The sequence below is a fragment of the Pteropus vampyrus genome, unplaced genomic scaffold, assembly GCF_000151845.1.
Source record: "Pteropus vampyrus isolate Shadow unplaced genomic scaffold, Pvam_2.0 Scaffold568, whole genome shotgun sequence".
Lineage (NCBI taxonomy): Eukaryota > Metazoa > Chordata > Mammalia > Chiroptera > Pteropodidae > Pteropus > Pteropus vampyrus.
The window spans coordinates 153,102-171,940 of NW_011889349.1; the positions used below are offsets into that span (position 1 = coordinate 153,102).

Consider the following 18,839-nt stretch of genomic DNA (forward strand, 5'->3'; position numbering starts at 1 on the left):
GATATCCCAAGCTCGTTCCCACCTCAGGGCTTTGACCATCCTGTTCCTTCTGCTTGGGTTTCTCTTTCCCCACACTTCACATGGCTGCCTCCTTCTGGGCCTTCTGTTCTCAATCTAAATGCTCAGTCTCCAGAAAGGCCTTCCCTGACCCTCTTATGTAGGTTAAGAATGACCCCTCTCCTTCCCTGCCACCCTCAACTCAAATTCATCTCCTGTTTAACACTTACTATTATTTGTAATTTTGAATATATTGTGTAAGAATGTGTATGACACACACACACACACACACATACACACACACACACACACACTCGTGCACACCAGCACCTAACAGAGAGTGTGGCACTTAGTAGGTAATCAATCCATAGATATACAATGAAAGAATAGCAATGCACAAATGGATAAATGATTGAATTCACAGTTTAAGAGAAGGAGGATTTAGAGATGAGATACAATAATAATGAGTACAAAGATAATAAGAATATCCACCTTGGCCAGCTAATACTATACACTGTTCTAAGAGATTTATATGTATCAACTAATTTGATCCTCAAAACAACTTTATGAGGTAAGTGCTATGATCTCTATTTTGCAGTTGAGAAAGCTGAGATGTTATGTAACACCCAAGCTAGAAATGGGTGGAGCTGGGGTTCAAACCAAGGCACCTCCCTCCAGAATAAAACTCTAAATCATCTCCCTGATAGTAAGTTCACCCCAAAAAAACACATATAGCTGCAGCTGACTCAAAATGTGCCATGCCAGTGGTAGACAGGGAGAGCCAAGATGTATTTCTAACATGAATAATCCGAAGAATTCATCTTAACTGATAGTTTCTGAACTCTTCTGACTTCAACCAATGAGAAATATTTATTACACAGTCATGCACCATATAACAATGTTCAGTTAACGGCGGACACATATACATACAGTGGTGGACCCATAACATTATAATGGAAAAATTCCTATCGCCAGTGACGTCATAGCTGTCTTAATGTTGTAGCACATTACTCACATGTTTGTGGTGATCCTGAAGTAAACAAACCTACTGTGCTGCCAGTCATATAAAAGTAAAGAACATACAATTACATACAGTACATAATACTTGGCAATGATAATAAATTACTATATTACTGATTTATGTATTTACTACACTATACTTTTTATTGTCATTTTAGAGTGTACTCTTTCTACTTATTAAAAAAAGTTTGCTATGAAACAGTATGCCGTGTTACATTGGCATCAACCTCATACATCTCGTGTTTACTACGTCTCTTGATTGTATCACTTTCTCTTTTGCTTTGATTTAATCTCATGTTGTCTTATAAATTTAGCATCACCTAAGCATACAGTGTTTATAAAGTCTACAGCAGTGAACAAGAACGTCCCAGGCCTTCATAATCACTCTCCACTCACTCACTGACTCACCCAGAACAACTTCCAGTCCTGCAAGCTCCATTCATGATAAGTACCCTATGCAGATGTACCATGTCTTATATTTTATATAATATTTTACTATGTTTCTATGTTTAGATATATTCAGATACACAAATACTTAAGATTGTGTTACAATTGCCTACAATATTCGGTACAGAAACATGCCGTACAGGTTTATAGCCTAAGAGCAATAGACTGTACCATACAGCCTGCGTGTGTAGAAGGCTAGATCATCCAGGTTTGTGTAAGTGCATTCTAAGATGTCCGCACATGGACAAAAGCACCTAAAGACACATTTCTCAGAACATATCTGCATTATCAAGTGGTGCATGACTTGATTACAAGCGGTAATTTCCTTTCTCCTTTCTCTGTCTGCGGAAGTGCTCGTGTGTTAGAAGATGGTGGGGGGCGGGGGCAGCCAGAGGAGAAGGCAGGAGCTTAGGTACTAACCAGACGGCAGGAACTTGGCTGCACACGAGTCAGTTGATGCCTGGGGACACAGAGCCCACGGGGTGGTGAGTGGCTGTGCATTGATCAGAGAAACTCTGAGGAGGAGACTGAGCCATGAAGAATGGGAGGGAAATGGCCCCATAATGGGAGGGAGAGAGAGGGAGTGGGAAAGGAAGAGGGGGAGGGAGACGGGAAAAGAAAAGAGGGGAGGAAGGAGGGGGAAGAAAAGAAAGATGAGGAAGAGGAAGAGGTGTTAGAAGAAGAGGAAAAAGAAGAGATTCGAGGGAACAGGTCATTAGAGGGAACAGGTCGTTCAAGAGCCAGGCGGCAACTGGCATTCCAAGCGAAAACTCTCATCACAAAAGAGATACGTATCTATGGGAACTGCCAGGTTTTGCCAAAGCTTGACTCAAGCTGAAAAAGATAAAATGTTTTAGATAATGAAGAAGCGTGGCCACCCTAGATCGAGGAAACCAAGGTGAGCACTCTGATTTGGGCCAGGCTTGAATTTCTAGTTTTACTACCATAAGCAAAAAAAAAAAAAAAAAAAAAAAAAAAAATTTTTTCTCTGTACGTAGGAACAGAGATGTGGAGCGCTGCTAGAAGCAGGCTTTCACTTGGATCCAGCCCTCTCCTAACCTCCTAAATTCTTACTACTGCCTATGCTGTGTGGCCACTGCACTGGAGAACAGAATGCAGGCTGAGGTTTCGGGTGATGTCAACGAGGGGTCCAGCAAGAGGGTCTGGGGATCTGTCTCTCTCCTCCCTCCCATATCTTTAATTTAGAATACGTTGGTCAAGTGCCTGCTAGATGCAAGGCCTTGGACTAGCTGTTGGAAGAAATTTAAAACAAAAAAGAAGATTAAGAAAAACAGAGGGTTGGCTCTGGGATAAAGAAAAGCACACATAGCTACATGAAAATGGGAAGCAATTGGAGTAGGAAGAGAAGGTCCACCTGGACTTGGCAGTCATTTCCACCCAAGCTCGTGAAAGCCAAGTACTTGTCTGCCTTCCGTCTCACGTCTTCCTGAGCCCTCCTCCTGGTGAGCTCTCAGCTTCTCCTGTGTCTATTTGCCTTACTCCTGCTCTTCCTCTCTCATTCATGAGTTTCCACCTAAGTCTTAGGCCTGCCAGGCTCTTCCAGGACTCCCAGTGACCACTCTCATAGCATCCTAAGTGGCTGAACATTGGTCTGGTCATTAGGTTTTAGAGACTTAAAGATACGATCAAATACATTTTGCTCAACAGAGTTTAAGAAGTGTGAGAAGCTGTCGCCTTCCCTCAGGAGAAATTTCCATCAGGGTCTCTGGTCAGCCAGAAATGAAAGAATTTCTTGGTTTTCAAATAAACCTTTAGACCATACTTATTGAGCTCACAAATTTCCATCTCAGGGGATGAGAAGGAGGCCTGAATAACCAGAAAAACAGAGCGAGTCCTAGCTCTGTCTTTATCTTGTGTGAACTTGGGCAATCCATGGGGTTAATCATCATTCTTGCTGGGTCACTGAGGACTTGATGAGATAGAGGATGTGACAGTCCTTCAAAAGCTTCCAATTGAAGGAAGAAGAACAAGAGCTAAACTGGAGAGTTTACTGTGTGCCAGGCACTATTCTGAGACTGTATATGCATCCTCACAACAACCTCAAGTTGGTACTATTAAACCTATTGTAGAGATAACGAATGTAAGGCACAGAGAAGTTTAGTAGCTGGTAAGGGGCAGAGGCTGGATTTGAACCCAAGCAGCCTAACTGCAGAGACCAGGCCTAAACAAATGAGGGCCTAAAGGCCAAATCTGACCCTCCACTTGTTTTTGTAAATAAAGTTTTACTGGAACATAGCCACACCCATCCATTTACGTGTTATCACGGCTGCTTTCATGTTGTAGCAGCAGAGTTGAGTGGTTGTGATAGAAATCATATGGCCTCCAAAATAACTTACCCTCTGGCCCTTTACAGAGAAAGTTTATCAATCCTTGCTTTAACCCACTTTGATATACTCCTCTCTGATGACCTCTAATAATAAAGGAAGGAAAAACTGTGGCTATTGAGAGACACGGCTGTTTCATTTGCAAGCCCCTCACTGGCAACAAACTGGCTAGCATGCCCACACCCACTTCCCTCATGCTTGTTCCCTCCTCTGTGATGTGTAATATTAGAATTTTATTCCTGGGAGAGTCTCTGAGTTCTTCAGTCTGTCTCCTAGTATAGTGGAGATTCTCTGAGACTCAGAGAGGCTAATAATTTACTGGATGTCACAAAGCTGAGACAATCTGAGTCTTTTGGTTCTGTGTGAAGTCCTCACTCCCTTTGGAGTGCTAACTTCTATGATGAAGGGGGTTTGAGGGGTTGGTTCAATCCCTACCAGGACACTCCTATGGAGCTGGCTCTGGTATGTGTGACCAAATGTTCCTCCAAAACAAGAATTCTCCAGGCAGCGGTGTACCTGGAACCCCACCTCTCTGAGTAATTTCTGGTACCACTGGCCAGGGAATGGGGAATTTCCCCTTCTAGGCTCACATTCCTGCTTTCACATCTTCCATAACCCTAAATAATCTTTACAGCACACAGGCAGCCTATTCTTAAAGGTGCCACACCACAGTGCCATAGAAAAAGGAAATCCTGGGCTATGAACCAGCCCACAGTTACGAAAGGTATAGATGGCTTCATGGTTTCATGTTACTCAGTTGGCTTGGCTTGCCCCACGTGTGACTCAGGCTTCTGTAGGCATACCTGGCCGGCTTCCTGTGTAAGCTGACTCCTCTTGTAACCCAGCCCTGGAATCCTTGCTCCTCTTCTCTGATTATCCCTCACTTTCATCCCCAGGCCAAGGCACAAACCATTTTTCTCTCTTGGCCTCATTAATGTTTTTAAAACAGGGTCTTTTTCCAGGGCTCCTGGATCTTCACCTGTTATAGGTTGTAACTCCTCCTTTCAAAATTCCCAAAGCCCCCAGTAATGCCCTCGACTGGCCTCTCTTATGTCCAATTGTCTTTCAGATTTTACAAGCTCTGATTTCCTCCCGCTTTTTTCAGGTGTGACTACCCAAGTCCTCCAGGCCTGGGATGCGTCAATCCAAGGTCAAAGCCAAGTCCTCCCTTCCTAAAATCCCCTAATACTCTCTTTCTGCAGCTTCTCTGGTTGTTCACTCCTCCTATAACACAAAGTAGGGGTAAAGGCAGGTGAAGGGGGCAAAGGGTCCCATTAGAGCAGCGATTCCCAATCTTTTTGGCACCAGGGACCAATGCTCCTATAAGAATCTAATGCCTGATGATCTGAAGTGGAGCTGAGGCAGTGTTGCTCACACTGAGGAGTAGCTGCAAATACAGATGAAGCTTTGCTCACTGGCCCACCACTCACCTCCTGCTGTGCAGCCCAGTCCCTAACAGGACATGGACCGGTACCAGTCTACGGCCCAGGGGTTGGGGACCCCTGCATTACAAGGTTTCTGCTTCAGCCAAAAAGCTAGGAGAGACGTCAGCTCCAAAAAGCCTGTGGCCTTGTAATGTTCCCCCTAGGCCAGCACATGTGAGAACTGATATTCCAGTTATGAATATCCAGGCCGACAGAGAGGCTTGAACTGACTGTATTTTGATATGAAGGAAAATGTAGTGTTACAAGTTTAATACACTTTCAACTAGCTTTTAGTTTTGGAGAAAAAGTACTTAAATTTGCATTTTCTTGCATGCCATGTTTCCCTTTGACTCCTTCTTTCAAGTGTGCATCACAATAGTGTTTTAAAACCATTTTAAATTTTCATATAGACATCACTATGCTCATTTTTCTATGAAACTCGCTGTTTTTAAACTTTGTAAGTCAGAAGAACCATGTTCTCAAACAAAACCTTAGCAGGTTTCCCTTTTAGAAAATAAATAAAAGTCAGATTGCTGAGGAGGATGGGGAAGGCAGTCCCTGAGGCATTTCTGGAGCACTTAAAGGTTGTCGTGGACATATTTTTAAAAACCACTACTTTAGAATGTAACCTTATCTTACAGAATCTAAAAGACCGACTATTGTAAGACATACCATGTAATACAAAGAAAGGAAAAACACTGCCACTAACACTATGGCATGCCACTGATGAATTATGACACATAAGCCAATTTCAAAGATGTTAAAATGTAGTTGTATAGCTGGAATTGATGGTTCACAGTAGTGTAAATAAATATTTATATAAATCAGGTTCATTTATTCATACAGTCAATCAAAATGTTAAATTTAAGTGAAGCAGCAATAATAGCATCACATAAATTCTTGTTTCCGTTTACTGCATAATGCTAAGTGTTGTACACCAGACAAATGCTAACTCAGTGGTTGCCTTGGCACTTCTGGCCTTTCTTCCATATTGTAATGTTCCCATTTACTAAGCACCTGCCAAGCACAGTGCTGAGTATTGTACATGCATTATCTTATTTAATCCTGACAAGAACCCTCCAAAGTGCGTATGATTCTTCTAATTTAAAGAGGTAGAAATTGAGGCTCAGGGAAGTTCAGTGATTTCTTCAAAAAGTCACACAACTAGTAAATGTAGAAGGTCAGATATGTTGACCTCAAGGCCCATGGTCCTTTTACCAAAGAATTTTCTAGAATTAGAGTATTCTAGAAAATTCTAGAGTTAGGAGTGTCTGCGAGGTCACTACTTCCCCATTCAAGAATCTCCTTACCCAGCATCCCTACTAGATGATGATGTTTTCAGTATATCTGACCAAATAGATAACAGTCTACCCAAACCAGTGATTCTCAAATCTGCCTATCATCAAAAGCATCTGGGAATCTTTTTTTCAAATGCAGATTCCTAGGGCCCTCTTCCACAATTTTTTTATTTCGTAGATCTGGGGTGAGGCCCAGGAATCGGTATTTTTAAAAAGCACTCTTAGGTGATTCTGATACATGAGCAGGTTTAGAAACCATTCCATAATCTTATGAAGCCTTAGATGGAAACTAATGTTGGAGGAAGAAAAATTGAATTTCAGCCTCATCAAGGAAGCAGTGACTTCTGCACAAAAGAATGATGCCATGTTTCTGTTGGTTAGAATAATCCAATCCTGAGACATGAGTAAGAAAAACACCACTCATAGGAAACCTCACATGTACCATTGAACCCTACCTGCCTTGGGTGGGGCTAATTCCTCTCACCAACCAACTTTCAACCCAGACCCACACTTGGGCACCATTAGGAACAGAGACGTCATTGCTGGTAAAGGTGTGAGGTGTTCCCAAGCCTAGCCCAAAATGCACATCTCCTAAGGGTGGTTCTGCCCCATGCCTCCCTGTCTCATTGGCTTCTCCAACACTCAGAGCTTGGAAGCTAAGCTTTTATCCCCAGTAAATCAGCCATAGAAATTTTACATGAAGAGATACAAGTTTCTTGTCACAGCAGGAATGGGGGGAAGAGAATAGTGGGATGGATGCAAACAGGCTGGATAAGCACTTGGCAGGTTTACTGTAGGGGACACTAAAGTATCAGATAGGGTGGGGACGGACTATTTTCTAAATAACTAAAGTAAACTATAAGGTCCTATTCAGCTATCTGATTCAACATCTCTCAGTTCTGCTAAGATCTCATGCCAGACTTGGCTCTGAAATCTGTAGAGCAGCACTGTCCAATAAAACTTTCTACAATGATGGAAATGTTCCAATATGGCAGCCACCACATGCAGCTACAAAACACTTGAAATATGGCTAATTTGACTGGAGAAAGAGATTTTTAATTTTATGTCATTGTAATTTAAATAGCCAATGTGATTAGTGGCCACCATAGTGGACAGCACAGTTCTAGAGGGACCATGCCAGCCTTGGCTTGAACTTTGTGATCAGAGCTGCTTAGTCGACACCAGCTTTTAGGAAATCACTAAAGTCCAAAGCACAAGAAGACAAAAGCCCCGATGAAGAACAGAAAGGAGGCATCAGAATATGTGTTGTGCCTTTACTCAAACACGTGGAGTCAAGACAGACCACCAAGAGGGACCCATCACAGAAATCAGCCTCTGCCCAGTATTCTTGGCCACGTTAAGGATAAAGCAAAAATGACTTCAGGGGTGACCCAAGCAATTGTGAAGATGCCAGAGATTAAAATCCATCTCAAAACAACAAATCAAAGGCCAAACACAGTATGTATCATGATTTCCTCATAACTTCTCCCTGTGCTACACATGACAGTGATTTTACTTTCTTGTTTCTCTTCCCCCAATCAACTCATAGCTGTCACTCTCTCCTCATTGTATATATGCTTCACTACCCTCTCTTTCAGCAGCCAGTCTTGCTTGTCTCTTAAGCCCAAGAAATTATGCAATTTGTCCAGTTTGGTCAACCAGCCATTTCTGTGAATACGCTGGACTGAAACGGTCATTGAGCTGAACTAATAAACCAGCCAGAGCCCTGCGCTGATAAGATGGAAAGGACTTCCCAGTTTCTCTTCCATCCATCCACATATCTTTTGCTTGGGATAGTTCTGCCCCCATACAAGTGTCAGAGAAAGTGCCTCTTACATATACAAAATATAAAACCCACCAAGACAGAAGTAAAACTGTAGTTGGGAACAGCAGGAGGTTCATCCTCCACCCCTTCGACAATATTTATCAAGGGCCTCCTGCATTAGGCTCCCAGGGTAGGACAGATAGTCTCTCCTCTGTGGGACTTGAAACAGCAAAAAGGTAACAAAAGAGCTACTGTTTATTGAGTTTCACCTCATGAGAGGTGTCCCCTTCTCATAATACTCCTGGAAAGTAAATATTACCATCTTTATTTTATAGATACAGAAGTGGAAGCTCAGATTTGCCCAAGATCTCCTCGGTCTGTGAGCTCTTTTTGCGTCTCTTTCTTGCCCGCCCTGTGCAGTCTCTTCCTCTATTTATCCCTTGAAGGATTCCAAACATCATTTATTTAAAGGCTATTCACAAATGCACAAGAGAAGAGGGTGCTCAGGAGACCTGGTGAGCAGGAGACCCATCATCAGGGAACTAAGGCAGAAGGGGAGAGTCACCACAACCCAACCCAACCCAAGAAGAATACGGCCTCCGACAGCAAATATCATAGTTAACCAAACAATATTTCAGTGGAGACTTACCGGCCACCACACCATACTTCGTCCTGCCAGGAAGAAGCCTCCAACAGTCCCACGATTAGTGGAAAACATCGCCTGAGGAGGAGAGGGTCAAAAGTTTAATAGAAAACCAGAACAGAGTGATCTTGCCAGCCAATAGGACACACTTCCCCATATATTCACATTTTCTTCTGCCCGCTTCACTTTCTGAAACACTTCCACATTCCTTACTCCCCTGGAGCTCTAGTACACTCAGATGAAGGAGGAAGAGACCTACATTTGACAGACATGGAAACTGAGGCTCAGGTTTAAACAGCTTGCCCTAGTGCTAACTAACTCTGCAATGAGCTTACGGTGTGGCTTCGAGCAAGTCATTCCACCTGGATCTCTTTGTTTCTCCGTTAAATAGGAAAAATGGAAATATCTGTGGCTTTTTTACAAGCATACTCAAGGCGCCTAATAAAAATATTCTAGTTTTTAAAAGCACTATTCAGTATGTGAATATCTCAATAGTGCCGTTACAAAGAAAGGAAAGAAGGAAAGAAGGAAGGAAGGAGGGAAGGAAAGAAGGAAGGAAGGAAGGAAGGAAGGAAGGAAGGAAGGAAGGAAGGAAGGAAGGAAGGAAGGAAGGAAGGAAGGAAGGAAGGAAGGAAGGAAGTAGGGAGGGAGCTATAGGAATGCACAGTGTTATTATTAATATTACATAAAAGACTAAACATTCAAACTCAATTCAAAACTTCCTCTGGGGATGAACTTGCTGGAAACATTACTTTTCAAATATTATGAATACTGGGGAATGATTATTATTATAAATACAGAGGAAGGAGGAGTTTCCTTCTGACTGGGGTGTCAGAAAAGGCTTCACAGAGGGGTCAGCATCTCAGCAAGTCTTGAAGAAAGAAAGGGATTTACTACTCAGAGAAAAGAAGGAAAGGACATTTCAGACTTCGAGGACAGCATGAGCCGTGACCCAGAGGTAGAGCCACACCAGTGCGGGGAGGAAGGAACTGTGAGTGGTGTTGTCTGATGAACCTGGTTGAGGTGTATGAATGAGGAGAGAGATGAAAAGTGGGAGCAGACCGCAGACCCTCAAATGCCAGGCTGAAAAGTATGGGCCTTATTCCATAGGCAGTAGGGAGACACTGAAGGGTTATGAGGACAAGATTCAATAAATAACGACCAGCCCCTCTCACAGTTCCCTTGGAATGTTGCCTCAGAACCTTCAGCTTCTTCCTGGTCCAGCTCAGGCCCAGGCCCTGTCCTCCAGCACAAAACAGGGACAGCATCTCTGCCCCTGGCATCCTTTCCCCTTCCTCTCTCTATCTCAGCAGACTTTCCTTAGCTGAAATTTGCTAATCTCTCTGAAAATGCTAGTGGCAAATAATGGCTTAGCTCTGACAGAAGTGTTTGCATTTTCATAGGTGACCTTTGAGACTGAAGAGCATCACTGGGCCACAGGAATTAACCTCCGACGGTGACATTTCAGGCACTGAGAAACTCACCATTCATTCGGCAAACATGTATGCTACAGATAGCACATTGCTGCCTGCTCAGACTATGAAAATGCACTGGACTTAGTCCTTTAGGGAGCAGGGCCACGCATCCAAACAATCATAGATTTGGTGCACATTCCTGTGTGCTAGGCAGTGCCAGGAAGATCAAAGCTCAGATCCTTCTGGACTTCTGGCAGTGCCCTCCCTCCCACGGAACATACACTTGGGGGCCTCTGCAGTGCTTAGGAATGAAACAGAAATAAGTGTCTATTGTAGGGCTTTTCCTCTCTGGAACGCCAACCCCTTATCTCCACAAGCCGAGACCCTGCGTTCCTACCCTTCAAGAACCCTCCAGATGCCACCTTCCCCTGACAACCCCCCACGCCCACGGAAGTCTCCTCCTTCCCTCCACAAACAAAATTAATCTCTCTCTCCTTTGACCATCTGAAGAACTCCATCAATACTTTGTACATGCCTCTTATAATTTTTTTACTTTTTGTGATCAAATTATAAATTTTCTTTCCAGATTTATTGAGGTACATTTAACAAATAAAAATTGTATATATTTAAGGTATGCAATGTGATGTTTTGATATTCATATTCATTGCCAGAAGCTGGGGAGTGGGGGAAATGGAAAGATATCGGTCAAAGGTACAAAGTGTCAATTATAAGGTGAATATGTCCTGGAGATCTAAAGTACAGCATGGTGATTGTAGTTCATAATATTGTATAGTGTAGTTAAATTTGCTAAGAGAGTAGATCTTAAGTGTTCTCACCACGAAAAAAAAGGAACCACATGAAGTGATAGATATATTAATTAGCATCACTGTGGTGATCACTTTACAAATTTTTAATCTCTCATAATGCTTAGTATAATGCCTTGTGCATGTTGCACATTCAGTAAAAAGTTAAATAAATGGGATTTTCATTTCCCTCGGGCTCCATTCTTCCCCTCGTCCCACCCTTAACACTCCTTCTGAAAATGGACAACATTCCACCCTACCCGCAAGGCAGGCATTCTGCAAGCCATTTGTCAGCAGCATTCAGTGGGTGCTTCCTGGGGCACGCATGGCAGCTCCTGTACCCTGCCTCCTTCCTCCCTGCTATTCACTCCCCACAAATAGACACTGTCTCCATAAGCAAGGGATGCTCGAAGGAAAACTCTTAAGATTCTGGACCCCTCTTTGTAAACCATGGTGTTAAATTTGCCTGTGTACCCTGCAACTAGAAGAGAATGATTTCATAATTGCAAGCCGTGGGAGCCATAGAAGCACAATTACTGACCCCCATGTGTTTTCTCAAAAGAATACAAATATCATTGAGATAGAAGAGGGAGTTACTTCGGACTTTTGAAGCTTAAGAAAGTCGAGATGTTGGGCCTGGAGAAGAGAAGACTCAAGTGAGGCCTACTGTCACGTAAAGTAGGACAGACACGCTCGGTCTGAATAAGGCGCAACCAGACGCAGCGGAAGGAGAAGTTCCAGAACATCAGATCTGAGCTCAGTACCAGTTCCTCACTGTCAGAGCTGTCCAGGGATGGAAATGGTGCCGCTGGGGAGAGTTCATGCTGGAAGTACTTGAACAAAATGTTGACAACTGGTCAAGATGATTTTGTCAAGTGGTTTAAAGAAGAGACTCCAGCATAGGATGATGAGAGTCGAACTAGATGAACTGTAGGCGCTTCCTTTATGAAAATACGTGAAGAAAGAAGAAATTCAGCACCACCAGGACACCGACCCAGCAATGCGAGTGGTGGTACAGCCCATGGGGAGGGTGTTATTGGAGAGGATAATGTCTAAGGAAACGGGAGGGTAAGATAGTGCAAAGAGGATTATAAGACCTGAGTTCTAGTCCCAGCTCTGGTGCTGATTCATCTGAATGACTTCTAGTCACTCTCTCTGACCCTCATCTGTAAAATGAAAAGGTTGGGCTCCCTTAGGGGCCATTGCTCTCAAGCACCCAAGTGTGTTACTAGTGCAAATAACTGCATAAGGCAGCAGTCAGTAAGTTTCTTCTGTTAAAAGGGCCAGGTAGTAAATACTTTGGGCTTTATAGCATACATATGCTCTTTACCTCATATTCTTTTTATGTTTAGTTTTGTACAACCCCTTAAAAGTGTAAAAAACATTTATATGGGCCTTACATCAGGCTATGGGCCAGATTTGGCCCATGGACAGTAGCTGAATAACCCTGAGAATTATCCAGAAAGAATAAAGTCAAGATCCAGCCTAAAAGGATACGAAATCTCCAAAAAAACAAACTGAAAGTTGGTGGGGGGGTGGGGGAGTGGAATGGAAATACATACTGAAGAAGTAATAAGCTCAAGCACCAATACGATCAAATGAGGCTGCATTGGAAACAGATATAACAGAACAAAATAATGTTGGAAGAGATAGGAATGGGGACTGAGGGATATAGCTATGTCTTTTCTAAGTTGAGGAAGCACAATGGACCTGGATCGCTCTGTCTCTGCAGCCAAGAGATCATTCAGGAGTCAGGATGCCTGTCCCTGAACCACGTCACTCTTGACGCCCCAATAGGGGGAAAAAAAAAAAAAAGAAACATAAACTGGAAGAAATCCAGCATGTTAAATGATCAGAGTACCGAGGCCCGGACTAATGGGGGAAGATTAAATGTGGACAAATACTAGCAGGCTCATTAAGTAGCATTTAACAGGAAAAGTGATTCTGATTCACAGCTATCTGAAAAGTGTAAACACCATAATCAGCAGAACTGGCAAGGCTAAAATGAGACTGGTTAAGGGACTGGAGGTCATCAGTGATGGTCTAGAAAGGGGACAGTATGGCACAGCTAGCAAATGATGGGTTCACATCTTGGCTCCAGCACTTATAAGCTGGGGAGAGGTTGGGGGAGGAAGGCAGACCAGGTAGCAAAGTACCTGGTGCGATGGAAAACCAAGAGTCAAGATATCTGAGTTCCAGAAATAATTCCATGTATCAAAACCTCAGGCAAATCACAACCACATGGGCCTTCAATTTCTTCTTCTGTAAAATGGGGACTAACATTCCTGTTTGCTCTGTCCAGTGGCTTTTTGTCAAGATGTCCTACCTAGCTGACTACTTTTGCCCATTTTACTTAAAAAGGGACAAAAATAATTCAGGGCCTGGCTCATACTCTCGCGGGCAAATGATACTAGTATTTTAAAAGACTGCTAGAGTCTATAAAGAGCTTTCAGATTTATCTCTGCAGATCCTCACAACAACCTAAGTATGATTGTACCCATTTTACACTTGAGTAAACTGAGGCTGCAGCAAGTTACCCAAGGTCCCATGGCTGGAGCCATGTCACAGCTGGTACCTAACTTGAGAGTCCTAACACCTAGTTGGACACTTCTGGAGAGCTGAGGGTATTTAGAAGAATCAGCCACAATGACCCCTTGTGACACTTAGGGAGGCTTTTAGTCATATCTGGTTTCTACAATTACTTTTTAAAAAATCAACACTTCTTTTTATCTGTAAAAACTACTCTGTGTGGCCATGGAAGGGTTAATATCTATCTTCTTCTCCTGTAAGTTAAAAGATTTAACCTACTGGCACAGCAGCCTTCTGGCCTGCTACCCCCTGGGAAAGCCTTTGAGAGTAGCTGGAATATTTGAGCATTTAAAACACCTCCTCTTCTAGTTGCTGGGTGTGCCGGAGTCTGTCACAAGTGAAATTTCCAAGTTCCAGGCTACTAAGAACAAGTTTCTCTGGTTTAGTGTGTCCCTAGAGTCCCAAAGGAGAGCCCCATGCATTTCCCTCTTGTCTTCCTCCTCCTCCTCCTCCTCCTCCTCCTCCTCCTCCCCTTCTTCTTCCTCCTCCTCCTTCTCTTCCTCCACCACCTTTCCCAACTCTCACTCACTCCAGCCCCTGGGATCCCATGGCACGAGGCCATCAGATCAGCCTTTGCCAAGAAGGGGACACCGGGCAGCCCTTCTACCTTACGCTGCCCCACAGCACCTGCAGCTGGCAGAGGCTCAGGTCCTTCCCCACATACACTGTTTCTTTACCAACCGAAAGCGGATGATTAAGAAGCAGGACAGTAGTCACCTCTTGGGGCTCCTCTCCCAAGCGGGGGACCCTTTCTGCAGCTACAAGCGTGCCCTCTTCTGCCCCTCACACCCTACTCCTCCCTGTCCAATCTCCCACCCTCCTTCTCTGCTCACAGGTCCCTTTAGTGCTGGCCAGCACCCCTCTCACTTCTGCTCATTCTTGCTTAGCCGCCCCCCGCAACCCCGTCGCCTCACACAGTGCCCCCTGAACTCCTCCTAAGCACTTCCAAGACACTTCCACTGCCGCTGCGCATGCCTGTAAGGCCATCCTCCTTCTCCTTCTTGGACAGAGTTCACCCAGGCCCTTGCCCCTCCGTGCGCTCCGCTGGCTCCCGCCCCCGCCGCGAGCGTTGCAGGGCCCCCACATACCCACAGCCCGACAGCCATCACCACCACAAAGTAGATGATGATGACCGAGATGTCGGCGGCATTCTGGATGCGCTGGTAGGATGGGATTGTCGCGGAGGCAGAAGTCGCGGTCGCGGGGCTCAAGGTGTTACTGTCCATGGTGGCGGCGCGAGGCGTCCCTGCTGGCCAGGCGGCTCGCTCTTTATGCGGCCTCCGAGTTAATGATCAGCCCCAGGGCAGGGCACCTTGTGCGGTGGTGCGAGGCTCGTGCGGTGGTGCGAGGCTCCGGCGCTGAGCCGTCGGGGAGCAGCTCGGGACGGGAGCACGGAATGAGGAGCGCGCGAGGGGCTGGCGGGGATGCCTGCAGGTAAAGGCTGACCGGGCCCCTGGGAGGGGCCAGCCAGGGGGTGGTGCCAGCCTGGCACAAAAGTCTTCTGTACTTCCACCGTGGGCACTCAGCCAGGCCGCATGGCCTGTCGTGGGGCCACACCCGAGCAGAGTGGGAGTGGCTCCATTGAGGAACCAGGCTGCATGGGGCCAGGTGCCTAGAGGCTTCAAGTCACCTGTCACCTGCCCTTGGACCGGTCCCATGCCCTCTTGGACCTGCCTTCTTCTCCACGTGTAAAATCGGTTCAGGGCAGTTCTTAGGATTCAGCCAAGTTCTTAGTTTCCGTGGAGAACATTCAGGGAAGGACCGGAAATTGTTGAATGTTGCTAGTAACAGTTCAACACAATTGCAATCTCTTGGCCACAGGGATGGCCACCCACCCATCCATATTTCTGACTCCCTCTCCATAGCCTGGAGCCCTGGGGGGCACTGTTACCTTGTAAGGAGGAAGAAATAGACTGGAAGATAGGACCTCCCTGGGAGTTATATTTCCTTGCCCTGTGCTTCACCTAATAATGTGATTTAGGGCCCTTCCAAGGCAGGCAAGAGGGACGATTCTAGAGAATCTTTTCCAAGGAGCTCATCAAATCCTTTCCCTTCCTGGGGACTTAACCTGCCCATCTGGAAACACATGTCTAAGCCAAAGTCGGGGCTAAGAACAAAGATGGCTGAGAGAGGAGACATGACTCACCCAAGGTCACACAGCTAAGCAGTGACAAAGGTGGCCCTGCAGCCCAGGCCAGTTCAGGGTACAGTTGAGGGATGCTCTCAGGGGCTGCTGCTGGAGGCCATAGAGCAGCCACTTTTTGAGAGGGGAGGCTTGCTAGGGTAATGAAATTCAATGAGAGGAAGGATCACACGAACCCTGCCAGGTTGCTGTTCTGCCCTCCCTGCCCACCCCAGACAACCACCATGGCCCAAATGCCAGTAGCCTGTTCTTTTGCACCACGCTGTCTCTGAAGTTTGCTCCCCTCCTCCCTTATCAGTGCTCCATCTTCCCACTGAGGCTGCAGTCCTCTTCATTTCCCCCCACCCACCCCCAGGACTATAAACTGTGTAAGGCTGTGTCCAGGGCCCATCATAATGAGAGGGACCAGCTGACCATGGGGTGCAAGAATTCTCCTTCCAGGGAACCTGGAAGCATAGGTTCTTCTCCATGGATGCCTTCCAAGCTCCCCCATCATGGATGCCTCCACAGCTTGGAGCAACTTGCCTTTCATCCACGTCTATTCATTCTCACATTTAGCAAAGCTTTTTCACCTGGCTCTGTGCCAAGCAGAGTCCCTGCCCTCGGGGCACTTCTGGTCTGGTCTGGAAATAAGCACACCCACAGAAAAAATCCAGCCCTGGACCCCCAGCTACAGGCAGCCAGCCAGTATCAAGTTCTAAAAGTGAAGTCTATGGAAATGAGCAAATCCAAAAAGTGAGCAGTAAGTACTAAAGGACTCAAAGGAGGAACAAAGCCATCCTTTGATCTAAGACAGCAGAACATGAGTGGCCAGAGAAGGTGGCCAGCAAGAGACTAGAAAATGCATACATTCATTCATTCATTTATTCTTGTAGCAAAAGAGCAGCTTCTGTGTGCCAGGTCATGTGAACCAACCCTGGGGATACAAGCACTTCCAGCCCAGTGTGGGGAGGCAGACCATTATCAAAGATGAGACAAATATCTATAAAATTAGCATCATGATATGTGATTTGAAAGAGAAGCACTAATGCTCCAAATGCCTAACGAGGATTTCGACCTGGGGAAGAGTGAGGTTGGGGGAAGGCCTGGAAAAGCTCTGGTTTGAGTAGGACCCTGAAAGAGGAGTAAGCAGGTAAAGTGGGAATGAGGGACGTACTAGGAGACGGCAAGTGTTGGGTTGGGGGGAGGGGTCTACAATGAAAAGGGAGGGACAAGCTGGAACAAAAAATAAAAAATAAATGAAAAGCATGTCATCAGCAAGTAACCCCACCACCACCATGGCCATCCCCAGACTGCGTGAGGCCCTTTTGCAATTTCTCTTCCTCGTTGATCTTTTCAAAAAGGACAATTTAAACCCAAGAAAACAGTATAAAGTTCCTCAAAAATAAAAAGAGAACTACCATATGATCTTGCAATCCCACCTCTCAATACATATCTAAAGGAAATAAAACCAGTATCTTGAAGAGATATCAGAACTCCCCTATTTATTGAAGCATGATTCACAATAGTCAAGATATGGAAACAGCTTAAGTGTTTATCAACAGATGAATGAATAAAGAAAACGTGAGATATATATACATATATATCAGCCATAAAAAAAGAAGGAAATCCTGCCATTTGCAACACCATGGATGAACCTGGAGGGCATTATGCTAAATGAAATAAGCCAAACACAGAAAGATAAATACCATATGATCTCACTCATATGTGCAATCTAAAAATGTCACTCATAAACCAGAGAGTAGAAGGATGGTTGCCAGGGCCTGGGGGATGAGGGAAATGGGGGAGATATTAGTCAAAGGGTAGAAACTTTGAATTATAAGATGAATAAGTTCTGGGATCTAATGTGTAGTATGATGAGAAGGGCTGGAAGAGGGAATCAGCGAAACGATCTCAAGCTGCCACCGCACGCCCACCTCGCCCCCCGTGAGCTGGTGTCTGGGCATGGACAAGTCAGAGGAAGACAGAAAGCTGAGAGAGACCAAGTGCCCCTGACCCTCCCTCTAAAGCTGAAGACAATAGGGACTTGACTCCTCGTGGGCTCCATCCAAGCATGGCTAGGCCTGTTATGCTGGATGACCTTGGGCAAACACTCTGTGTTCCCTGAGAATCATCTCTCCTGCGGGGATCCAAGTTGATCTAACAGATGCTTGCTGAGTGCTCACCATGCACGTTGGTGACAGGCTGAGGCCAGAACCCAAGTTGCTTGGTGGTGGACTGCAGCTCTTTCTTCTAGATCTCAAAGTCCTGACAGACTTAAGGGAGGAGCTGCAGGACAAGACACTACATGACACCCAGCCTACTTCCCCCAGAGCTCTTCACAGGGTACTGCCTCATCCCTGGTCCTCAGCCTAGGGCAGCAGGAATAGCACATGGCCTGCAGGCAGGAGGCCTGGGTTCAGGTGCTGGCTCCTCTACCAAGTGGCCTTAGGCAAGTCACTTCCCTCTCTAAAACCATTTTCCTCACCTGTCAAATCCACAGAATTTGACTGACTTGTCTCTTAAGAAAGATCCTAGTGCCAATTCTATGACTCTAGCCTGGGCCTTGAAGCTCCCGGAACCTTTGTCTCTCATTTATAAACTGGAGACAATAAGCCCTGGATGGCTGCATGTCAGAAGCATGTCAATGGCACTTCTTACTAAGTCTCATCCCCCTACATCTGCTAGCCACAGGGGGGACATTTTCTATTGCTCACCACCATTTCTAAAACTGTCCAGGAAAGAATGAGACACTTTATGGCCATTGTTCATAAAGCATCTCACTTCTTCCTGGATGTCCCTCCAAAGCAGTGTGGGAAGCTTACCTGGTTGGACTTCCGGCTCCTCTTATTATCAGAACAAGTTTTTTGACTTCTGGGGACCTCAGTGTCCTCACTATAAACTGAGGATAATAATATCTAAGATAAGGAAGAGAACATAAAAGCATTTCAGTGCACTGCCAAGCACATAT

The 18,839-nt window shown here is 45.2% G+C and overlaps 1 protein-coding gene across 1 annotated transcript in view; it reads right to left on the bottom strand.

Moving 5' to 3' along the window:
- SLC5A1 (solute carrier family 5 member 1) overlaps positions 1-14,972 on the bottom strand; it is a 56,215-nt gene extending 41,243 nt beyond the window's left edge. The window contains exons 1-2 of the mRNA XM_011384256.1: positions 14,835-14,972; positions 8,946-9,017 (exon numbers count right to left, since the gene is read on the bottom strand). Of these exons, the coding sequence (XP_011382558.1) occupies positions 8,946-9,017; positions 14,835-14,972 (210 nt within the window). The remainder of the gene's footprint in view (positions 1-8,945; positions 9,018-14,834) is intronic.
- Positions 14,973-18,839: the final 3,867 nt, after the last annotated feature.